The 26,961-nt window shown below is 31.3% G+C and overlaps 1 protein-coding gene across 7 annotated transcripts in view; it reads left to right on the top strand.

Moving 5' to 3' along the window:
* The first annotated feature begins 2,591 nt into the window (after positions 1–2,591).
* Positions 2,592–26,961, top strand: part of LOC118196617 (WD repeat-containing protein 76-like) — a 133,167-nt gene continuing 108,797 nt past the window's right edge. For 2 of the 7 annotated variants that reach the window (XM_085823815.1, XM_085823812.1), the window contains exons 1-3: positions 2,595–2,765; positions 2,990–3,170; positions 25,807–25,839. In XM_085823815.1, coding sequence (XP_085679941.1) covers positions 2,755–2,765; positions 2,990–3,170; positions 25,807–25,839 — 225 coding nt within the window. In that variant the 5' untranslated portion in view covers positions 2,595–2,754. Of the gene's footprint in view, positions 2,766–2,989; positions 3,171–21,102; positions 21,136–25,806; positions 25,840–26,961 lie in introns of all 7 variants that reach the window. The other 5 variants (XM_085823818.1, XM_085823816.1, XM_085823814.1 and 2 more) reach the window with 5 other exon arrangements.

Below are 26,961 nucleotides of genomic sequence, written 5' to 3'. Positions count from 1 at the left end.
CTAAAAAAGGCCGTTTTCAGGACAATTTTAGTTCACACTAAATGAAAAAAAAATTGTAAACATGGTTAATTTTTACTGAAGTTTTCGAGACGTAAATAGATTTGAATGCGAGCCGCCGGGTGGGTTAAAATGTATTTAACATTTTTCGATTATTATTAAGTCTTTTTTTCACATCTGGAAAGAAAACAACATGACATTGTGATATTTTTTAACATATTTATGAAATTACACACACACACACACACAAAAAAAAAAAAAAAAAAAAAAGAAAGAAAGAAAGAAAGAAAATCAATACTTACAAGTGAACAGTAATTCCAGGAATATTTCTTGAAAATCTATTTGTGCATCCATATGCATGGATTTTCCGGTAAAAATATCTTAAATTTATAATGAAATGCTTCGCTATTGTTAGTTTTTTGTTTATAAAGATGTTATAAAGTTATAAAGATGATATCCGTAATTTACTAAGTACAGAAAATCATTAAGAAATAGTTCGAAATCTAAATATGTTTCTGCATAACTTCAAGAATTTGTATAGGTTTTATTATCAACTTGTTGGGTATACTTTCCAATTGTTTCTTTAAGAAGTGATATTTCTGATTTATTCGCAATATTATTACAATTTATTAAAGAATCACTTAGAATCATTTTTACCTCAAATTAATAGCAGATAATTATCTAAAAAAATGGTAACATGTTGCTTTTTTTTTAAATGAATGTTTTAAATAGATTCTTTTCACAACTAACAACCTTATATCAACAAGATAATAAATATTAATAAAATAAACAAGATTTATGTGAATTCAATGATTTCAGTTTATGCGCGTTTCATATTTATATATCTCAAAGAAATTACCTTGAATTAAGCTGAATTACAGAAATGTACCTATATAAATTTTTGGATATATCTTTTCACATGTTCAACTGTGTAAATATTTTACTTACGTTTATCGCAATACTGCCCAGAAATTTGTAAGCTTATGCAAAAACATTTTAACAACAGAACAGTTTATCTCGATCAAATGCACAAATTATATTTGTAACAGTTCACAAAACTTAAAAATGAATAATAATTAATACATAAAGAAAATGTTGCTTTATTGAACACTTTTACAATTCATAAAAAGAGTAACAATTGATTTCTTACTTTTCATGAAAATTATAAAACTATTTACCTAAGCGTTCAAATCATACAGTTTAATTACTAGCACATATCTTTGTATGATAAGGAACGAAGATACCAGCTGTAAGCAAAAACATTAAAATGTATTTAGCATGTTTCGATTATTATTAAGTCTTTTTTTTTTCACAACTGGAAAGAAAACAACATGACATTGTGATATTTTTTAACATATTTATGAAATTACACACACACACAAAAAAAAAAAAGAAAATCAATACTTACGAGTGAACAGTAATTCCAGGAATATTTTTTGAAAATCTATTTGTGCATCCATATGCAATATAAGCTGACATGCTTCAAAAACAAAAGGGTAAAAAATGTTACAATTACAGACTTCCTTGCACAAGTCACAGCGATAACAGTAACATGACCGCCAAGCTTCACCGTTTGAGTTGAACCTTCCCTTCTTCTATTCTAACTAACGAGATAATATACTGGTTTATACTATAATATGAAGTCATTGATTCTAACCTCCTTGATTCTAACCATGGAGGTAGGAAAGGGAGGAGGGGCCAACCCGCGCTAAAAGTGAAGCACTGCTTTGAGGCTTGGGTCACCAGATGGTGTGTTCTTTGTTTACATTCAGAAGCTCGCTTCACAAGATTCTGATAGTATTTCGACACACGACAGTTCCCTAGAAATCGAAAAAGGGACACTTTCGCATGAAAGAAATATTCATAGTGGGATGGATAATAGCAATTTGTATAGTTTAGTGACATTTACGCAAAAATCACATTTTGGTTCTTTTTCGATAACGAACAACAGCGATTTTGATTATGAATTTGTTTTATAAAATTCTAAGCTGTTGAACTACAAAAATATAAATTTTAACAAAAATGTTATGCTTAAAGAATGAAAAATACCTTACGGTACCTTTAAAATTGTATACATCTTTCGATACCCTTGATAGAGTATTCGCTACTTTTATTTTATGTTCCAGACGCCAAAATGTTTTAAATAAAATAAATTTTTTTTACATTCATATATTATTGTAACATGTACCTTTTAACATTTTTTAGAGGAGAGGCTTTACTGTTGCTCATTTTAAACTCATCATTTTAATTTTATACATCTGAAAAATAATCCCTTTGGGCTTACACGTTTTACTTATTTGGGTTAATTAAAAATAAAATATAGTGAATGCACAGAAATTAAAGATTTCATGCGGAAATGAAAAATATAATATGTATGTGTGTTTATGCATGTGCTTGCAAAAAGCATGTATCTGCCTTTAACAAAATACATAAATATTCATTAAATTATTTATAACTGTATTTGAAATGAAGAATTTATTCATTTATAAACAACTGTGAAGAAATCTAATTATTAAATGTATCTAATTTATAATGATTATAAATGTTACCTAAATATATAATAACCTTAATATTGAATTTTATGTTTGGCGTAAAAACTATTAAAAATAAATGATGGCTTAACTGTAAAGTTTCGCGCGGAAATTGGAAGTCTGCAGCGCGAGAAATCTCATGTATGATTAAAATTTGCACTGATTTAAAAGGAAAATATTTTCTCCTTAAGGATTTTTTTTTTTATTTATATAATAATAAAAGGGAATGGATAGACTGTAAGTTATCTAAGTATATTCAATTTCAATTATTTAGCATTAGGTTTACGTTTTAGTGGCTATGGTTATGTAATCCTAGTAGATGTTAACTTTTCTTTATGACCTTCAAATACTGGTGTATATAGTTCTCATGTTCTGTGTGTGTCTTTGTCTTTATTATCTATTATTAATTGTTACAGTAGTATTATTAGAGTAAGATATTTTGTTTATGTGTCTTTTTACAGCATCAATGTGCCTTTATGTGTCTTGGCATCGTTTAGGGATGAAAATGCAGAAATACGGTGTAAACCTATTTCGAGAACAAGAAATCTAGAGGAATCCTCCGAGAATAATAAAGGTGCCCAGCAGTTTAAGTTAAAAGACATACCAATTGATACTGGAATGAAAACTAGAAAATATCCTAAGGTAAATTTTCTGCCCTGAAATTTCATAGAATATTGTTAGACTATAATAATTGGTACGAATAAGTCGTGTTGTTTTATTTCATAGGCAGGAATGCATTTCGAAAGAATTAATACAGTTATTGTTTAAAAAATGACATGCAACAATCATTGTATTGTTTGAGGACATTATCAACAATATAACATTAACTTATAATATAACAATATATATATAACTTATAATATGACATTATGCTTAAAACAGTGTATATTTTAAGCATAATTTTCTAATTTGATATGATATGAATTGAAAAAGTAGAATATGTTGTTAAAAATGTCATTTCTTAGTTATTGGCCATAATAGCTCTTATTAGTATTTTCAGTGAGAATTATAGTTACTCCATATTTTTTAACATTGTCTTTCATATTTTATCATTTGAATGATAGTATATAAATATATTTTTTAACCAACATTTTGTTCGTTAATCATTATAAGTTATTTAAAAAAGTAGAAGTCAGGTGTAATCAACATTTCTTTGTTATGATGAACAATTCTAGCATTTATTTAGATGATTTACAAGATCGAACCTGCAATAATGGTTCTAAATGCGTAAAATAAAATTGAGAACAATGATATTTATTATGTCTTAATGCCTTTGGTTGTTGCTAATCCTTATCAGATCTTTGGAATTTAATAAGCAATGCAGCAAAGATTTATTTTTTGTATGGTTAAGTGTAGCAGCTATGCAACTTTTTCAAATATTAAACTATTTTCAAACAGTGTGTACTAACTTCTGGTGAGACCAAAAACTACATATCGAAACAATAAAATAGATTAGTTATAAATGAAATGAAATGTATGTGGCTTTATGAACACAAAAATCAGTATCTGAAAATAGCAAACGACGCATACATAAAAGCTGAATCCAATTTAAGAGCTAAGCATTTTTAAAACTATAATTTTTTTTATTGTTGCTTAGTTCAATTTATTAAACATCAACTCCCAAAGTGAGTAAAGTACTTTCTTATTCAAGCTTTTTGTCTGAAAAATTAGCAAATTTCATTATCCAGTCTGTAATATACAAATTTCAAATGTTGCCTAAGACTGTGGAACATTTGAAATTTGCCGGTTGATCTTTACATTATGGTAACTTGGCGATTTTTTGGCGAAAATTTGGCAACCAACTCTCCTACAGCAACCCTCTATTTTTTTTCCCCGCCGCCATTTTGTCTTCACTAAGTAAAGACATGTTTCTTTTCTTCTTATCTACTGAACACTTTTTCCAACAATCTACTAGCCGAATTACACTTATGCTAGAAATTTTATCAAACAAAACTGCTTAATCATGACAAATATTCACTGCAAAATTGGGAAAAAGTGCACAATACCATACTCCTTACGCGTTTTTCAAAATAACACATACACATAAACCAGGTACACGCCGACTTATTTTTACTTAAAAAAACATCCCAGAATTGCACAAAAAATGGCATTGCGCACACTCTTCACTATATCCGTGTACACTGCTTTTTTCTCATAAATTAGAAAAATTTCACGAAAATACATGACAATTTTCTCAATCTTTAAACCCGGTAAAAAGAACATATATGAAAATACCTGATCGCGAAAAAGTATTTACCCTTTACAAATATGAACATTTCCACATATAAAATAAATAAAATATCCAAAAACTTTTACCTCTAAATTATCTATTACATTATACACGTCACCAACAAATTCATACCGCAAGCATTACAAATACTTAGTATCAAATATTTAAATTATTTTCATGCACGTTTATTTCAACTTAAACGTATATCAAATTCCTACAAACATAAAATTCACAAAATAACTATCATTTCATTAAAATAGAATTAAATTCAAAAACACTACTTAAAATATAAATGAGCACATACATTAAATTAATAAAAATTACCTTACAGTCCTAATTACTTTAAACTAAATCATTGCTAATAACAATTGTCCCAATAATACCAAATTCCTTTCCACCTTACATTTAGAACAATGCATAAAAATAATATCCTCAAATAATTAAAAATACTAACTTACCTAATCTTCTTCAGAATCTTGATTACGTGGCGGATACACTTTTCTAATTCATTCAATAAAATTATTGAAAGATTTTTTCTGTGAATTTTTCCTCCATACTTCCTCCGCTAAATAAAAAGCAAACTTCTCTTTATCACAATGCCTAAATACCCATTTCGAATTCACTTTAGTTAGGGCCATGGGATCCAAAAATTAAACAACACTGTTTCACACAACACAGAATAAAGCTAAATACAAAATTTCCACATTTTTTCCCGATTTCCCCCCTTTTCCAATTAAAGAACCGTAATTCGTCCATTAATATCACATGACATATCCCATGATCTCTCATTTCCCTCACGCAAAATAATGCGTAATCGGAACTGAGTACTGCTCACATTATTACCAAAGTCCCAGGTAGTAACCTTTATCGCCTCCAGAATGTCGCCAAACTACCAGTTACCATATTGTAAAGATCAACCAATTTGCCACTTTAGCAATTTCAACAAGAAAATTGGGAATGGTTTGATTAATAACAACAAATTTCAACATTAGAAACAAATTGCAGGGCCGTTTTAGCAAAAACCATAAATAATTATGATCAGTAAACTCTAATGTTAGTTTTGTTTAGAGTTCTTTTTAAAATATTATGATAGAAATTGTATAGACTTACAGAAGTTAAGGATACAAAAGAACAAAAAAAATTTTAATAAAGTCTTCAAATATTTTTGCATGTATGAAAACGTAAAAAACTTTTGGCTAATCTTTAGAATATGGTAACAGATATTTTGGCGACATTTTGGTAAGGCGATAAAGGTTACTAGCTAGGACTTTAGCAATAATCTTAGAAGTACACAGTTTGAATCACAGATTATATTGTCTCAGAGAAATGAGACATCATGAGACATGTAATGTGACGTTTTCCGGAAAAATCCAATCGTGATTTTAGCTAATAAGCACTTAGAAACAATTTCGCTGCTAAAGTGCAGAATCGCCCACTGATTTGTTTGGCACTTTTTACAAGAATAAGAATTGGATTTTTGTCAATTTTCTTTGACTTTTTAAGTGAAAATAGGTTGATGTGTACATGGATAAAGTCAAGAGTGTGAGCAGTGCCATTTTTGTGCAATTCTGGGATTTTTTTTAAAGTGAAAATGGGTCGACATGTACATGGATACTGTGTATATGCAATTCTTAAAAATGCGGCAAGCAGTGGGCGATTCTACACTTTCTCCCAATTTCGCACCTAATCTTCGTCATGATTAAGCACTTTTATTCCATTAAAGTTCTAGTATAAGCGTAATTCGGCTAGCAGTTTGTTGGAAAAAATGTTGAGTTAAAAAAAAAAAAAAAAAATGCCTTTGCTTCATGAAAACAAAATGGCGTCCAAAAAAAAAAAAATAGCAGGTTGCTGTAGCATGGTTGGTCGCCAAAGTTTCGCCAAAAAAATCGCCAAGTTACCATAATGTAAAGATTCACCAAACTTTTTTTCAGTGTAAAAATAAAAACTAAAAACGTTAGTGATATATTATGTAGTATTTTAGTACCTTTGCCTTCTTATATGGTATTGGTTTATTAAAAATTTGAAACTTAAATTTCAGTTAACCTTTTGACAGGAAGTGGGACACCAGGCGTCCCACCTTTTTTTATCAATTTTTAATTCCCATATGAAAGCTGCAAAATTCCATTTAAAATACATACAATTTAAGCTTTTAGTTCTCTAAATATATAACAGATGGCAGCACTAGTATTCATTCATGGAAATAATGTAAAATAAAAATTCTTTGCAGGTCTAATTTTGAAGCTTTATTTATTTATTTCTAATGCAATTTACGTCATATGAACAACAACTTTTGGTATTAGAATGAATATATTTATGTGAAAGTTTCCTTTTCTAAAAAAATTATTTTAATTCATATATATTAATTAAGAATGGTTGAAATTAAAAGGTGGGACCAAATTCGTCCCACTGCGCATGTAGGAATTGCTGCTACTACATGGCAGCACTATTCAAATATTTTTAAATTCAAGTATTATGTTCATTTTATATGTTGATAATGCAAATTTGTTTTTTAATAAATTGCAATAATGTTAAAACTTGAAAAATATTTGGGTACTTACGTATTAACGCAACCAGGCCAAAATTCGCATAAATTGACAAATTTGGCAACCCTACGTGTTATACGTAGTTTTGTAAAAAGAGCATGTGGAGATTCACAAAATTTTCCTGCATTTTCGTGCAAATTTTTGTAATTTATGAGAAAATAGCAGTGTACATGGATAAAGTCAAGAGTGTGCGCAATGGCATTTTTGTCAATTCTGGGATGTTTTTTTAAGTTAAAATAAGTCGACGTGTACATGGTTATGGCGAATACGGTTTTCAATCAGTGCTAAAAGCAATAGCCAAAAGATTTCCGCCGAAAAAATAATTCTGCAACTTATTCAAATTTGAAACCGGAAGGGTTTAATTGCTATTTTATATTTTAAAACAAAATAATATAAAAAACTGTATTAAAAATTATCTGTAATTAATAAATGTACATTTTCTTTCTATTCATACTTTTTTACTCAAACTTACAAATAGCGCCAACCTGGTTGCAATAATACGTAAGTACCAATATTTGATATTTTTTCCGAAAGAAATGAAAATATAACTCTGTAAGGTTGATCTTTGGATTATGGTAACTTGGCGATTTTTTGGCGAAAATTTGGCGACCAACTCTGCTACAGCAACCCTCTATTTTTTTTTCGCCGCCATTTTGTCTTCACGAAGTAAAGACATGTTTCTTTTCTTTTTATTTACTGAACACTTTTTCCAACAATCTACTAGCCGAATTACACTTATGCTAGAAATTTTATGTAACAAAACTGCTTAATCATGACAAATATTAACTGCAAAATTGGGAAAAAGTGCACAATCGCAAACTCCTTGCACGTTTTTCAGAATAGCACATACACATAAACCATTTACACGTCGACTTATTTTTACTTAAAAAAAATCCCAGAATTGCACAAAAATGGCATTGCACACACTCTTAACTTTATCCATCTACACTGCTATTTTCTTATAAATTACAAAAATTTGCACGAAAATGCAAAAAAATTCTGTGAATCTTTAAACTCGGTAAAAAGCACATATATGAAATTACCTGATCGCGAAAAAGTATATACCCTTTCCAAGGATGAACATTTCCACGTATAAAATAAATAAAATATTCAAAAACTTTTACCTCTAAATTATCTATTATATTATAAACGTCACCAACGAATTCATACCGCAAACATTACAAATGGTTACAAATACTTAGTGTCAAATATTTAAATTATTTCCATACACGTTTACTTCAACTGAAACGTATACCAAATTCCTACAAACATAAAATTCACAAAATAACTATCATTTAATTAAAGTGCCACTAAACCATGTATACGTCGACTTATTTTTACTTAAAAAAAATCCCAGGATTGCGCAAAAATGGCATTGCGCACACTCTTCACTATATCCATGTACACTGCTTTTTTCTCAGAAATTAGAAAAATTTCACGAAAATGCATGAAAATACTTAACGTATTCTACTCAAATGTATTCCAAAATACTACAAACATATAACTCACAAAATCACAATCATTAAATTAAAATATAATTAAATTAAAAAACACTACTTAAAATATAAATAAGCACATACATTAAATTAATAAAAATTAGATTACAATCCTAATTAGTTTAAACTAAATCATTGCTAATAACAATTTTCCAATAATACCATATTAATTTATTTACTCCTTACATTTAGAACAATGCATAAAAATAATATCCTCAAATGATTAAAAATACTAATTACCTAATCTTCATTACGTGGCACGCACACTTCCACTATTTCACACAACACACAATGAAGCTTAATACAAAATACAGTCAAAAGTCGTTAATTCGGAATGATCTATAATCCGGACCTCAAAGCTAAAAACTTTCTGTGCATGAGCTGCGTTGGCACATGCGCACAGGCGTTTTACGCGTGCGCGTAAGACCTTGACTACTGCGCATATGCGTGTGCGCAACTGCAGAATATGTTTTCGCCTGCGCGTTTAATGTATAACGGACGGTGTAGGCTAAAATTATCTAATTATCTATTTCAGTTAATGTTAATGATTGCATTATTCCTTAATCTTCGAATTGGATCCCGCTTATTATTTTTTGCAGACTGTAACAGCAATTTTATAAATATAAACTTGAACTTTCGATTATGTCAAATAGAATTTCCGATGCTGGAACTTCCAAAGGATCTACAAAACGAAAGTATGTTTCGATGTTCAACAAACAAAAAGTGGAATTGCTGCAAAAAATGGATAAAGACATGAAGAATGTGACAGAGAGGTTAGTGAAAACGAAAAAATTTCGATTGACAAGTTAGTCAGTATTCTCGGCACAGCAATTAACGGGACTTGAACAGCGGAACTTTGTAACTGAACAAGAAATTATGTCTTTTTATAGAATTAAAGAGAAAGTATTATCACATAAAACGAAGCAACTTAAACAACTTACATTGAGAGAAATGTTTAATAAAGTAAACAAATAAATATTAAGCTTTTTTTTTTTTTTTTTTTTTTTTTTTTTTTGTAAATTTTGATACCCTTTAGATCATAATTGTTCTTTATTTCATAAATTACGGTTTCATATTTTTAATTTTAGAATTTCTGCATGCCATCTCTTGAGATTTAAACTGATGATCTATAATCCGGAATCGCCGAAGTCCCGACGAGTCCGGATTAACGACTTTTGACTGTAATATAGTACTACAGTTTTCCAAATCCCCCCTTTTCCGATTAAAGAACTGTAATTCGTCCATTAATGTCGCATGACATATCTCATGATCTCTCATTTCCCTCACACAAAATAATGCGTAATCGGAACTGAGTACTTCTCGCATTATTACCAAAGTCCTAGGTAGTAACCTTTATTGCCTCCAAAATGTCACCAAACTACCAGTTACCATATTCCAAAGATCAGCCCTCTGTAATATGAAATGTCATTGAATACTGAATGAATATGTAAGTGTGATTCACCATAGAAAAATATCCTAAACAGAGGAAAGAGGTGAAATGCTAATAAACATGGCGGCCTTCTAAATATCTTCCCTTTCAAACCTGTAGGAAATAAAGTACTGGAAAGAAAATCTTCTCTGTTTGAAATCTATTATGAAATCATTAAAAAATTTCTAAAAAGTCGTACAGAAAGCGATTTTTTTTTAAATTATGTAATTTTTTTTTAAAAGATATTTTTTATGTTGCAAAGATGATCAATATTTTCTAGATATTTATTCAAAAACATTTTTTATATCGTGCATTTTTTATTTGGTTGCTAAAACTAGCACTTTAGATAAGCATGTTAGGAGAATTTACGCTAAGGCCATTTTACTGCTCTAATGGTGGTGGGACAAGCAGTATCCCATCATGTCATGAATTACCTTAAAGGTTTACCTTTTTTATTTTTTTTTCCCCTTGAAATAACATTGTATTAGGAGCTGATTATCTATGTGCAAAGTTATTTTTTCTAATTTTTTTTTTTTTTTTTTTAAATGCACCAAACCTCTCAAAGGGTTAAAGCTGCAAGGTTGTCATCATGTGGCAGTAGTTATAGGATTGGTGTAATATTCAGTTAAGTAAAATAGCTAGTTATAATCCTGAATAAACTCCCATGTGGGGAATAATCATTAAAAGTAATTGTGAACCTCAAAGATTGATTAATTAGCGATAGTTGAACACATTTTCAAGCTGCAAACAGAAATATCTCTGGTGCATTATGTGTAATATTAGCATCATATATACAACTTGCTTTAATTAATTTTTTGACGTTTGTTGCCTTATTATTGTCCTTATATTTGATGCTTTAGGTGGTTATCCAATAACCAGTCTCTTAATTCACTGCTGCTATATTGAATCAAGAAATAATTGTAAAAATATATTTACGGGTGCCCCTTGGTGATTTTTGATGGTACATGGACACCAAGTTTGTGCAATTCTTTGACTTGTTATTTTGGCTTTGTGTAGCGGTGATTTTGGGCCACAAATCCAAAATAACAAGTCAAAGAATCGCACAATTTCGGTATCCATGTACACATCGACCTATTTTCACTTAAAAAAAAAAATCTAAGAATTGCACAAACTAGACATTGCACACTCCCTTGACTTTGTCCATGTACACATCGATCTATATTCACTTAAAATGTCAAAGGAGTAGCCAAACTACATTTTAAATCAAAAAAAGGAAATTAAAAAAAAAAAAAAAAAAAAAGTAAATTCATCTTACCACTACGCAAAGGAAATATCCACTTACCTTATTTACAAATTTCCCTGTCTTCAGTCAAACAAAATTCCTTAACAGCATCCAAAAACTGCCTAAAATTATCTGAACCAGAATTTGTACACTGACGTCGCCACATAAATTCACAAAAATAAGAGTAAAAAATTTCCTCTGACATTCGACCATACGCATTTCCTTCCTACAAACAGAACACTTATAATGGCAACTAAGCAAAACTTCATTTCACACCAGTGTATCAAAGCTTTTTTCCTCTTTTGTTCAAAATTGTACAGAAACTTCAAATTAATCTTGCATCATTAATTTGAAGAAATGCATCATCATTTGACTGTGTAAACCACAAAATGGCAGCGTATGAAAATCCGTCCCATCATTCAAATTAACTGCAGTTATGCAACCAATTACGTCACAATAGGGTTTCCATGGCATTCAACTACTCAGGTTACCATAAATGAAGCAACAGCTTAGCGATAAATGAAACAACAACTTAGCGATTATCCAAGGGGCACCCTTCAATCTACTCTAACTGAAATTAATGAACACAATATTCTGAAAATTATAAAGTCATGTGATAACAAATTTAATACCTATGACATTGTGAGAAATTAAAACTAATACATGCCCTTTAGTTATGAATCCTTAAGGAATTTTTTTAATGCATTTTGCTGTGAAATGCATTGAAATTTTTCAAAATGGAATCTTGCAGATATTGCTGACAGTTCATGTAAATAACAAGATTTCTGTTGATGTATGATGTTGATATAGGTTCTTTTAAATATTCTATTTTGCAATATATATAGTACATGTGCATATATAAATTATTTTAGTACTTTCTGATTATCAGCACCCCCAGAAAGTATACCTAAAACAATATGCTATGACACTGAAGTAGACAAGCCATGGTGTTGCCAAAATGTATTTATGTGTTAGCTCAGATAAGAATTTGAGGCTCCCTTCAGCCCACCTGGACACAAATGTATTATAAATGTATTTTTGTATACATATTTTGGAATGGTATAGATAAAGATATCGAAAATACTTCCGAAAACTGTTCTGAATGTACAAAACATAAAATAGGTCCTCCTAAGGTAAAAGTTCATCATTAGGAGTACCCGAGCTTTCCAATGGAACGTATTCACATCGATTATGCAGTACCTATTTTTGAGCGTATGTTTTTGATAATCGTCAATGCTCACTCAAAATGGCTAGAGGCCTATCCATTGAAATTAAGCTCGACTTTCAAAACGATAGAAAGTTTGCAGGACTTTTTTGCACGATTCGGATTACCAATATTGTTAGTGAGTGATAATGAACCACAGTTCACTTCACATGAGTTTAAGATATTTCTGCAGAGTAATGGAATCAAACACAAAACTACAGCACCATTTAAACCATCTAATAATGGGCAGGCTGAACGGTATGTGGTTACAGTAGAACAGTCTTTAAGAACAATGCAAAATTATCCAGGAACTTTGAAACAAAAACTCAGTACATTTTTGATGCAATATAGGAAATCTCCGAATTTAACTACTCTGCAGAGCCTTGCAATGCTAATGCTGAGGAGGGAAATTCAAACAAAAATAGATTTATTGAGACCAGATCTCAAAAGGAGGGTGTAAGACAGAATTTGAAAAGGAACATACGAGTTTGCAGACCAAGGATTTAGAGTAGGAGATAGTGGCAGTAAAAAATTATCGCCAAGGTGATAGACGATGGAGATTTGGAACAGTGTAATCCAAGGATGGGCAGCTTCATTACACCATAAATGTAGATGGTCAGCTATGGCGACAACATATCGATCAGATGCGTGGTGGAGGAAGCATAACAGATGAGGGGTTCATACATCCACCTCCAGCTCTCGTGATTTCCAAAGAGCCTGATAAGCGGGGAGTTCCAGAACCATCCAAAGATAATAGCCACCAGGCATATGAGTCTGTGTCATCCTCCAAGCCCGTGGTTGTACGAGATGTTCCATCCACCGGACCTGTTGCTGATACAACCAGGTTACCAAAAAAACGAGCAGTGTCACAACCTTTGTGTCGGTCCAGTAGAATTCAACATCCCCCAGATAGACTGCAGTTATGATAAAGGGATATGGTATATCGAGAACTATTGATGTGGTATGTCATAATCGGACTTCAAGCTGCCGCAGTGCCAAGCATCGAAGCACTCGCAGTAATAAGAAAAGGACTGGAATGTGAGTAGCTGTATATATAAGTGTGTATGCGAGTGATGATATATTTTTTATATATAATAAAAGTAGCATGTAGTTTAGAAGAGTGTGTCTTGTGAAATAATTACCCACTAAAGGATACACGACAATGTTTCTCAATCATTAATCAATTAGCGGATGGTGAAATATGCAATATGATTCTAGAAAATACTGCTGCAGACAAGAGTGACAGACAAAAAAATTTGATTGACAAGCTAGTCAGAATTCTAGACACAGGAATTACAGGACTTCAACAATGGAACTTTGTAATTGAATAAGAAATTATTTCAGCCTATAGAATTAAAGAGAAAGTATTAGCACACACACACACACACACACAAAAAAAAAAAAAAAAAAACCTTAAACAGCTTGATAGAAATGCTTAATAAAGTAAAAAAAAAAAAAATAAGTATTAAGCTTTTTTTTTTTTTTTTTTATTTTGATACCCTTTAAATCATAAATGCTTCATTATTTCATAACTCACGATTTTGTTTTTAATTTTATTATTTCTACATGTCATCTTACTAGATTTAAACTGATCTAATGTCTGGAAAAATCCAAAATTGCAGAAGTCCCAACAAGTCCAGATCTGGGACTTTGTATTGTATTACTTTGTATGTCAGCTCTGATATTGGATAATTTTCCCCCCATATTATGGTGTGTTTCAAGCACAGGTAGGATTGATTCACAGGAATTGTTTTTTTTTTTTTTTTTTTCTTTTATATTAATGTGTAGAGTGTTCTTTTATGTAATGAATATTTTATGATTTCGTTGATATTCATTTTCATTCCAGTGTGTATCCCTAGTAGGTACAGATGTGTAATAGGTTTTCTGTCTTTTTACATTATGTTTTGGTATTAATATTTGTAATACTTAGTCGTAGAAAGTTGGTTATGTCATTTAATGAAAATTCTACTGAAGACATTGCAGCTGAAAGTGCAGTGACTACACACGTGTCACGTTTCAGTAAAATGACAGCCCTTTTTGGAAAACAACTTGCCCTGTGGCCTGCCCTCACCCCTTTGCTGTGATAAACATGAACCTGCTCCGACTTGTAATGTGGCCACGTGAATTGAATAGCATCGGGTGATCAGTTCCACTGCCATTCAATTCAGTTGTTGAAATGCTGACTCGTGAACATCTTTCCATTCGAGTATTTCTGGTCCCCCTACCCCCCGCAAGTTCTGTGAGTGGATATGCAATCTCGGCGTAGTTTGGATGTAATCAGGATAGTAATTAAATCCTAAAAGGCTTTTCAGCTGGGTTTTCATTTTCTGTGTTTCCAGTTTTTTTGACAACTTCTAGTTTCTTAGTATCTTGATATTTCCTCATCCGATAATGTGTCCTAAATATTTAATTTGGGGCTTCGCAAAAGAGCGTTTCTTTCAATTAATAGTAAATCCAAGTCACTCTAGTTTGGTGAAAACATTATCAAATCTTGGAGATGAGTGTCGAAACTGGCACACAGTATAGCTTTATCGTCAGTACAGGCTCTTGAAAATTGCTGAAATTCTTTCAATTCATTATTCATTACTCTCTGAAAAGTTGTTGCTGCATTTCTTAGACCAAAATGTAACACTTTAAACTGATATTAACTTCGCTGTGTTTTGAAGGATGTGTATTCTTTGTTCTTCCATCGATATAGCCCAATATCCTTTGAGTAAATCCAATGTTGCTATGACATCTACTTTTCCTATGTTGTGCATCAAATCGATGTCATTTTCCATAAGAAAATTGTCCAACTCTGTCACTGCATTCAATGTTCTGTAGTCTGTATACATAAAGACATACACAGATATTTTCCAGCCTTCTTGCTTACACAAACTACTGGGTGAGCTATTTCTGCGTTATTTTCTTCTATTAGATCTGAATTCAGTAAATCTTCTATTTCATCGTCAACTTTGGTTTCAATGCTTCAGGAATCCTGCAGATGTAAGATTTCTTCCTCTCAATATTTAATTTTGGTATAATTCTATGAGCTTTAGCGATTTTCAGCTTTCCAATAAATAATCCTTGGTCTTGATTGGTAAGAGTGATTTTTTTTTTTTTTTTTCTTTGCTGGAAATTTAAATTTTCTAAATTCAGATTCTCATCTGTTTTAACATTTTCCAGGAGGTTGAGAATCCTATTCTTAGCAAAGTTATAATTTCTCTGGATTCTTCATATTCAAATATCACTCCAGCTGCACTGATACTAGCTTGAAATTTTTGAATTTTATCTGAATGCACATGCTTGGTGTTTCCGTTGGGTAATTTTACTTCATGAGAATGAGGTCAACGTTGACTTACAATTTCTCTTGATCTATTCCAACATGTATAGAGTTTGTTATTAGAATCTGGGATGAGTAAATTACTTGTTCTCTGATTTAAAAATTTTTTACACTGACTTTTGGCTAAATATTTGCATATCTTTGTTATTTCTGACTTGCAATAAACTTGGTGCATATTTGTCTGCTCGCTCCAATCTTATTTTTAAATGCTTTAAGTAATCCACTGACAATTTGCTTAGATTAGGTGGTATAGGTATTTCTCTTCACCATGAAGACTTCAGTACTGCTAAAGGACCTCATAGTTGTCTTCTGTACAGTAGCTGAAATGGTGAGATTCCGGTGATACAGTTCGATACTTCTAGGTATGCAAAGAGTTAGTATGAGATGTGCTCATCTCAATTCAAAGGGTCTGTCCTGATGACATGATGTAACATTTGCTTGAGGGACTTATTTCATCTTCCTACCATTTGAAATCCTGTAAGCAAGTGTAGAGAATCTAGGGTGAGAACCTAGTCTTTTCTGAAATTCTTTAGCTAATTTTGAAGCCAAATTCTTTCCACTGTTATTTGCTATTGTATTAGGAATTCCTGTTCTTATAAATATCTCCCAAAGTGCATCACAAATGGCTTTTGCTGTGAAACTTCTCAGTGGTTTGGCTAGAAGCAATCTACCAAGCACAAGCAACCTACCAAGTACAAGTATTTATGTTCTGTTGCAGAAGGAGGGTCAGTAGGTCTAATTACATCGGGATTCACTACTTTGAAAGGTAATTCTGGTCTTCTGACAGGTGTGATGGGAATTTTGTCCAGTTTCCTTTCCGGACTCCAACTGACAATTTTTGCATGTTTTACAAAAAGCTTTGTCATCCTGTGCTAATCCAGCCCTCCCCCCAAATGAATATCGGATTCTCTCCTTTGTTTTCCTTATTCCAAATGTGCTCTGAAAATAGAATTATGTGCTAGCTCGAACACCTGTGTTCTTCTGCTAATAGGAAGAACCAACTGGAAAACAGTCTGTCCCAATATATTTTCTTGGTGAAGTAAAAGATAAATTAATAAATAAGTTGTTTCCCCCCTTTTTTTTTCTTCAGTTAACTTTCATGCTTTTCTCAGCGACAGGCAGTTCAACTGCTCTCTTTGTAGGTTTTTTGGCTGCCGGAAAGTGTGTGTTTATGTCAGCGCTCTCCTTCTCACTTTCTGACTCTTCAGTTTTCTTCTCCAAAAGCGTTGGTGGAGGGGATGCTACATCCTTGTTTGTTTGCTTTTTGGCAAACGTAATCAACATGTTTTCTTCAGAATTATTACTTTCCAAAATATCTGTGTTTGATTCTTTTCCAGTAGGATTAATCAACAGTTCTTGTATTTCTGGAATTATTAAACAAGGCACATTTAGCTTAGCAGTCATAGCAATTAATGTATACACAAAATCAAATAAATTACTTCCATAATTATTATAATAAATAAGCACATGGCAAACGTTTGCTTCGATTGGTTGTCTGAAATCAGGGCTTAGCATGGATTTATTCCCTTCTCTGACTTCTAAATCTGGAATGAGTGATGTATGTACCAGCATTATCTGCAATAGTTTGGATTTTCTGAGAGTTGATAAAAACATCTACTTTTTGCAATTATTGGATATTTTCTTTGAATTCGGGTCATAGATAGGATGAGTTTACTTTAGCTACTATGGCTTCTTCTTTTGGTGTTCTGTTTGAATTTCTAGAATTTCTGACATCATTTTTTTCCTTCTTTACTGCAATTGCAATTTTGTTCTCCTTTTTCTTTTGTCTGGGAATCTCTTGCTATGTGTTGATAGATTCCACAAATATAGCATTAGTTTCTTCTGACAGAAGATCCTTCTTGCTTTACATATTCTCTTCTCATGTGGGGTAATATATTTTTGTTACCCATGAATCTCAGCGGTCATTTAATTTCATTTCAGACTCCATTAAGCGATTTTGGTTTCACTGCCAAATAGATATCACATTATTTAGCTAATTCTTGCGGCTTCAACCGCAAGAATATATCCTTGTCTATTCCTCATTCTAATATATATTTCCTTGTCTATTTCTCCATCTAAAGCTTGAAAAATTTTATCAGAAATCATTCATTCTTTGACTGTTTTGAAATCTTTTACTTCTCTTAATTTTCAGTAATAGTCCCATGTGGCTGTTAATTGTGAAGCAAATTGGATATATGTTTTGACAGAATAACTTTTAGCTCTGGTAGAATTTTCTAAGCAGGCTTAATTAGTGCGTTGATGTTCCTTTAGAATTATAGCTTTCACTTTTTCATAATTTGGCAGATCTTCCTTTATGTAAGCAAAGACATCTGAAGCTCCACTTAGTTCCAGTAACATTTCCTCTAGAACTTGCTTGTGCTTAAATGCTGTTTCGATAGAGTAGAAAAATATATTCCATGCTCCTCCTTTCTTTGGTACTGGTTAGTCAGTGTTGCTACTCTTTTGATCAGCTTGTTGGAGGAAATTTTCGCTTCTTCGCTGGTCTTTTAGATTGAAGCTGTTGGACTTCTGCTTCCTCCATGAATCTTTGCTAATTAAATTTCATGTTCTCTGTAGAAAACTTTCTACAGGATAAATTCTAAGTTCTAACATTAAGAAAAAAGGTTTCACTTACCTTTGTTCCTTTCAAAATATTTCTTGCCCGGATTTCCTATTTTTGGAAATCTACTCAATAAAATTCTACATCTTGAGAAAAGAAAAGAAAAAAAAAAAACTTAATTAATTTCTTAATAATTCAACGTTAAAATATACAGAAACACTAAATCGAAATTACAGCCGACATCTAACATCTCTTCTGTTTCCAAACTAACTTTTCAAAATCGTTGCCAAAAGTTACTAACAAAAAAGTAAAGTCATAACATTTTGTCGTACACCATCTAGTGAAAACACAATTGACTATTTATTAATTTGTTTTATAGTTTACCCTTTATAACCATTTTTGACATTCTCGTTCTATTCTCAGCCTTTGATCTTTCATTTGTATTCATTTCTTTTCTTCATCTATTCTCATTTGTAATTTCTTTCTTTCTTTTTCTGTTCTCCACTGTAATAGTTAGACTTTCTTTCACAAAGTCAGCATCTTTGATAAACTCCTTGCTATTCTGGAATTTCTGTTTTAGTTCAGCCAGTTTTAAATCTGTAGTTGCTTCTTTGCCAGTTACCAATAAAACAGTTACTAAATGCTCTTTCTTTGCGGGTTTTTTTTTTTTTTTTTTCAAATTTTAGAATTAATTAATTCTTATGCTGCTTATTCCTTTTCAGAAATATGATCTTCTCTCAAATGTGAGGTGTATTCTTTTCCTTTTTTCCCTCTGTCTGAGCTCTGGCTCTTAAGCATATTGTAATAGCTTCATGACTAAAAAGGCCCCGTTTGACAAAACTAAACTGAATGTTTATTAAAAAAAACATTATAAAGTGTGTAATTTAACTCAGAGCAGAACATTAATTCTACAACATATATATATATAAGATAAAAATGTATGAATCAGAATTATAATATAATTATAAATATTAATTCTTCCTCTCTATTCTAAAATCGTAATAACTTGTCTGCATTGCGTCATTCAAATTAATTATGTGATCTTACGTAACCATTAATACCAGATGCCTCTTGACAACCAATCACCGAATTGTAAACCAAAACTTTTCTCTTCGCGTGCTTCCATCTTTCATAACGACGCACTTCAGCTTTTGCTCGCTACTGTGCTAAGATGTGATTTCGCTGGCTTACTTTCTATCCCAACAATATCAAAAATGTAAATCTTCTGTGGAAGGCACGACTAGAGTGCCAAGTGATTGTGGCCACAAATACCAATTGGAAATAAAAATGGAATTAAAACTGCTTCGACTGCCAAGTTCTTTAGATATTACCAAGTTAGCATTACTAGCATACTACGCAATCAAAATTCTTCTTCAATATGGGTCTAATCACGCATCTACAGTGTTCCGTCATTTCCTTTCCTTTGCTTTTATTATGACATATATATACAGTTAAAAGTCTTTAATTCAGACTCTTCGGGACTTCGGCAATTCCGTATTATTGGTTTTTCCGGATCATAGATTATCAGTTTAAATCTGGTAAGATGGCATACAGAAATTATAAAATTAAAAATATGAAACCCTAATTTATGAAATAAAGAGCAATTATGATCTAAAGGATATCAAAATTTACAAAAAAAAAAAAAAAAAAAGCTTAATATTTATTTGTTTACTTTATTAAACGTTTCTTTCAACGCGCGCATGCGTAAAGCATACATTACGCATAGTCGAAATTAGAAAATTGCAGCCAGAAAACTATTTGATGTGTATTCATGATATTTATAATGATGAGGAATTTGATTTAAATCATATCAAAGACAGAGTACATCGAGATGAAATACTACATTTAGTAAGGAATTATAAGCGGAATAAAATAAAAACATCTGTCCTGAAGATAAGGCTGTGACAGATCAACTTCCAGTACATTGCGCACAGCGACGTCCCCCCCTTCGGAGATCAGCGTGAAATTGATAAACAGATTTCAGAATGGTTAGAGAAACGAAGGATATGCCTTTATCCATTTTTTGCAGCAATTATACTTTTTGTTTGATGGACATCAAAGCATGCTTTCGCTTTGTAGATCCTTTGGCAGCTCCAGAATCGGAAATTCTTTTTGACATAATCGAAAGTTCAAGCTTGCTTTTATCAAATTGCTCTAACAGTCTGCAAAAAATAATAAGCCGGATCCAATTAGAAGATTAAGGAACAGCATAGTCTGCAGCTTTAACTGAAATAGATAATTAGATAATTTTAGCTTAGCTTATACCATCCGTTATACATTAAACGGGCGTTATGCGTTTACACATGAGCGGAAAGTTTGTAGCTTTGAGGTCCGGATTAAAGACTTCTGAAGGTATATATAAGACTAGTGCCTTAGGGCTCAGTGGCAAACATTCAACTGCCTTAAATCTAGTAACCTGTCAGAAGAAGAGGTGAGACATGCCTTGTTGATTGCCAGACAGTCACTAGATACTGCAGTGCCATATATCTTTGATATTTGATGCAGATTCAAAAATTGTCTTATTCCTTTTTTTTTTTTTTTTTTTAGGTAGAAAAAGAGATGGATGAAGATTGTGATCCAGTGAGTAACATTTTCTTCAAAGATTAAACACTTCGTCTTTATGTACTTTTGAATGCCTTGTGATAGTACTTGCATATTAACACAATCACCTTGGTGCAGTTTGGCAATTTTTTACAGATGAAAGATAACATCGGTAATATCCGATAGGATGCACATTGGTGGTTTTCATGACTTTATATTTAAAAAGATCCCAAACTATCAATATTTATCATAAGTTGGCAACATATGAAATGAAAGCATATTTTAGCAAATTAAAATACAAATTGTGATTATTAAATAAATATTACATAATACTTATAAAAGTACTTACATTTGTCACCAAATCTTTCTGTATTTTTTGTGCTTTCTCTAAGTACACTGTAATCTGTTCTCGCTTAAAAAGTTCATAGAATTGCAGAGCCTCGGCATCGGCCAAATCTCTGCAACGAGTCATCTACTAAATACATGTGCTTGATGTTTTCTTTAGAGATTTTGCAGTAAAATTCTGTATCCCTGTAGAAATTTTAGTTTTCTTTCATTGTTTCTAGATTCCAAAAGTCTATATTTTAAAATTAAAACAAAATATCACAATGTGCTCTTAAAAGGCGTTGAAGTCACACGGTAGAGAGTTCGACATGTTTTGTGGGAAAATTTAGTAATTTCCATTAAGGTAGTTGTTATAAGATGCAAGTACCTAAAGTGCTTTAACAGTTCATGTTTGTGAAACAAATAAAGCCAAATTTTTCACTGCTACAGTATATTCTAGTCTGTGCTTGTTTTGTACTATATTCAGGGTTCGTACGGTCTTTAAAAATCCTTAAGTTTTTGAAAAAGATTTTTGGTCCTTAAAAGTCCTTAATTTCGGCCAAAATCGGCAGAAGGTCCTTAATTTTAATCATGTGAAGTTTCTGTCTGTTTTTACGACTGCCATTTTGGGTGTGAATTAGCATTTTGCAGGAATATTTTTGGCGATTCACTGACAAATATGGCTATTTTTTTAATGGGTTCACGAGTTATAATTTGTTCCTATTTGTAATGCAAATAATGGTGGGATACTCGAGTTTCTCAGCAAGAAGTGAAACATAAGCATTTCAAAATTATTTCATTTTTTTTAATGAAGAGCTCTCAAGCAACTTTTTGCTTTTGGGCATGTGAATTCTTTTATTAAACGGTTCTAAACTTGGCAGTTATCAACATATTGGTGATTTTAAGATCTGTTTCTGTAGAAAATTTTTAATTCCAAGATCTGGGAATTTTTGACGATTTTTTTAGAACATTCTAACATTGATAAATTTTGTTAAAATAATGGTAATATATTGCAATTATATATAAGAAATAACATTAAAATAAAGCATTTTTGTTTTTCATTGTCATATTATAAAGTTCCATTTTTGGCCACATTTTATACAATTTTTTTAATCTGAAAAATAAGCAAAGAATAATGCTATAAAGCACGAAGTTTACGAAACAGTTTTTAGCAAAAGCAAATTACCTATGTAATTAATTAAAAAGATCTTTTTAATTTTTTTATGGTAAGAATTTTTCCCATTTCTCAGAATGATCAGAATTCTCAGAATGTGCATCAGTTTTCTCTATAAAATTAATTTCACACTTTTTTTCCTCTGATTTTTTTTAAAAACATTTCTGTATTTTTGCTGTTACAGAATTGGTAGAGTTAGGATTTTAGACATTGAAGCTTGGAAAGTTTAGAAAGATTTCAAGGCAAATTTATAGACCCACGATTCTAAAAGATTCCAGAAAAAATGTGATAAAATGAAAAATATCCCCATGGTAGTAACACGCAGTTTCTTACATTTTGGAGAACATCTGGAAGAACAATGAAAACATAATAGTTGAATTTTTTACTTCTGATTCTAGAATCGCTTTCTTAACATTTTTATCTTCCCTTTATTTTCTCTACTTTTCACTAGATACAAGCATGGAAAATATCAAAAGTACTTCTAATCTTACCATATGAACAAGCATTATAGGAAGGAATTTTTTATTAAAAAAGAAATTGAAAATTCACAATTCAAAAGATTCATCTAATATGTCTTAATGCATCATACGCAGAGCGGGCGCTAGGCATTTTGCGACCTGAATGCAGTCTCTGTGGATCCTAAATTCTGATGCCTGGTGCCTTTCTAAATTCTGCTTTCAATGCTTGCTTTAAATTCTAAAAGTTTTGCCACTTCTAGATTTTTTTGCTCGGTGTGTCTCTCAATTCTAAAAATTATGCCGCACCAGCTCTGTGACCAGACTTTACCATATGTATTTCATATTTCTTCTGAATGTTCGTATTCCTAAAGAAATAAAATTAGCAGCTTTTTCCATACATTCTAAATGCATTTAGTCTTTTAGAATAACAGAAGTCTTTAATTAAATCTCAAAAATTTAAAGTGAAAAGGAAACTTGTTAAAATTAGAAACTAAATATGTAAAGAGAAAGAAAATTATTCTTCAAAGATATGTACAGTTATTATGTAAATTACCCAGTTGTTTACAGTTTCAGCCTTTACTATAACTTCCCATTTCTATTTCCTCATCAGAATGCAAATCACTTGGGCAGTTTTTAAACTGAGTTTTCTGGAGTGTAAGACGAGTGTTTCTGAACTCCACTTGCTCCCTGCATTAGTTCTTGTGAGCTCTGATGATTTGTAATTATTAGTCTTTCCATTATTATTCCATTATTATTTATTATGACAATAGAGTTACTGAACCAGATTAAATTGAAATAAAATTTTATAGTTTTTGACCACTAGTCCATACTTTTAGTTTGAATTTCACTCTTCTTGTTTAATTATATCACCACAAACTGTATTTGATTTTATTAGCATAAGAACATGCCTATATGTTTCAAGTTCTTTTTGAATAAGAAGCTTATTTAAACCTTTATTTAAATTTATTATCTGATTTATAGTTACTTTCAGACATAGTGATAATTTGTTTCACGTCTGTTGGGGGGGGGAGGACTATTTAACTTTTACCAGATAACCCTCATAGGTAGTACATTGTGGAGAGGTTGGCAGTTAAAACGCAGAAACTAATAAAAACATTGTTTTGCATATTGAGACAAATTTCTAATTGTTAGAAAACATGCTTAAGGAGAAGGAAATTGATATAAATTAGCCAAAGTGTCTGGGAAGGCCTTCAAATTAAAAAGACGCATAATTATTTTGTTGAGTTTTATGTTTTGTAGCTTTTAATGTGTAATTATCGTAATATTGTTTAAAAATCAATGTCATAAATTGCGTGTATTTTAAACTGTGAAATTTTATGAGATTGTGATGTTAATAGGTTTTTTTTTAACAAATATTATTAAAAAATAAATTTAATTTAATAGTGGCCATGTAAATCCATAATGACTAAAGTTATCTAATACCTAATTTAATTATAACTAAATGCATTCCCTTAAAAATTATCTCTCTATATTAAAGCAAGTTATTGCCTCTCGTTAACACGCTGAGCCCGGCGTCGGTCCCTGGGGACCGGCACTGTAATTTTCATTTGGCTGGCGTCAGTCCGCGGGACGACAATATTAAAGTTAACAAATAATGAAATGTGATCAAATGTAGTTTTAATTAAATTTATTGAAACATTCTAAACAAAAATACGCCTTAGCTTTACACATATTACAATACGAAACAACTATTTTGGTAACACTTTTTGGCTATCTTTCATCCAAATAGTTTTGAATTGTCATCATAACATTTCGAACAATACTTTTGGCCTTTATGTGCATCTCCTTCCTTTTTGTATAATTTATGAATAATTTAAGTTGGCAATATTGCACTGCTTGATCGCTCGCTGCCGGCTGAACGGAAAGGAAAGCAAATTCGGCGCCGGGCTCAACGTGTTAACCTTTACAGTGGTCACAAGGTAAAACACAAAAATATAAAAATTCATGTGAAACTTATTTTTTGCATCTAGTGAGACTTAATGCAAAACAACTTATCACCATTAATGCTTTAGTGGCTTAAACTTAAAGTGTATTAACTAACTGAGTTACAACCCCTGGAACTCTACACGAAGCTACGACACTAACAGCGTCAGACAGAGGTCAGCTAACTTTCAAAACTTGCTTAACTGTGCCTGCATCAGGCCTTTCAGGTTTGTTCTGATCAGCAGGTTTCTCTATAGGCAAGCAGGAGTGGTGACAACAACCAGTCTTTTGTTATGAATCATGGTGATTATGATTTTAATGCTCATTTTAACCTATGCTGCTTGACATAAAATCTACTTGCTATTTACTAAACCTCTAGACTGAGCAAGTATGTGACAAAATGAGACATTATAAAAAAAAAAAAAAAAAAAAAAGAAAGAAAGAAAAGAAAAAAAGCTAACTGTTAATAGAACGTAACTAAAATGTCACTTATCTTCTTTCAAACATGTCCAGTTATTATAAGTGTAAAATATTCAATGTGACTGATAAATTTCATAAAATTAATTTTATTCCCAAACGTATTAATAATTATGTTAGTAAAGTTATGTTTAATAATAATGCATCCAATTCACATTCAGGCACAGATATAATATTTTTAATTGAATTTACTCAGTTCCCGTTTGCTCATATGTCCTTAATTTTTTTCATTAATGGTGTTTAAAAGTACTTAATTTCCGTGTGCAGAAATGTATATGAACCCTCTATATTCTATATCAGATTTTTTTTTTAATTTGGCTTACCTTTTTATAGGAAGAAGACGAGGTGTATGAAGAATGGAAACCAGTGAGTCCCATATTATTTAAAGATGAAAACATCCTCAGCATTTATTTAACCTGTCAAAATCATAGCAGCATATTAAAGTGCATATTTAGAACAAGAAATAACCAAAATAAAATTCAAATCTAACCTTTATATTTTTAATCAACAAAAATATGCAAATATTAAGGTGGGAATTAAATATTTTACATTTAACTAGCAGATTTTATCTTGATATAAGTTTATTTATAAAATGTCAAGTAAGAATTATTGATTATTTCAAAAATTGAATGACGGGAACTTTCCATTTTCTACTATTCTATGGCAATAGTGGCATTTTGCAGGGCACATGGGGACATACCATGCACCGATATTGAATGCACTGCTTTTAACCCTTCGTGGCACGGTGTGCCTGGTCTGGGCACACCTAAAAATTTCCTTCTGTATGCACAGAAAAATTGAATGAAAAAGGGTCTATAGGTTACTCTAAACCTTCTTCATTTATACTAGATGGTAGCATAACATAAATCAGTTGATATATTTTAGCCATGTTTAGTTTTCAAGGAAATCTTCCAAATTTTTTTTTTTTTTTTTTAGAATATAAAAATAATTGTTTGAAAAGAAGTTTCTATGTTACTTTCTTGGCTGTATGCTAATCTCCTTATTCTATATTAAATTTAAATTTTTACCTTGAAATCTTGCTTAAAATCGAACAGCAAACATCAGGTGTGCCCAGAGTGGGCTCACTGAGATACTACGACCAAACCAACAACTGTATCTTTGTTTCTGTGCAGCCTTCCAGTGATAGAAAGGTGGGTGCACATATCTGTTTCATTTCCTGTTTTTCTCTTTCTTTTTTTCTTTTTTCTTGAAGGGAGGTTTGGTTATCAACTAAGAAATTCTTAGTGTGATTTCTGAAGGTCGGGTAATTTTATCAGTAAGCTGTTTTGTTTTTCACTAGCGCAGGTCTCTTTCGCTTTCATTCAAATTAGTTTTGTTAATGCTACATTTGGTAGTTTTGAGTTGTAGACGTTTATTTAATTTTATTTTGTAGTTTTTAATTTCCAATTGTGGATATAATATTAGTTTTTTTTTTTTTTTTTAATTTTATGTTATTATTATTTTCCGAATGAATCGGAGAGAGCTGAC

This window comes from Stegodyphus dumicola, chromosome 9, assembly GCF_044657685.1.
Source record: "Stegodyphus dumicola isolate Sdum_Otavi_A_Nest chromosome 9, ASM4465768v1".
Lineage (NCBI taxonomy): Eukaryota > Metazoa > Arthropoda > Arachnida > Araneae > Eresidae > Stegodyphus > Stegodyphus dumicola.
The sequence above is the reverse complement of the archived record's forward strand: the minus strand, read 5'-3'. Positions and strand labels throughout refer to the sequence as shown.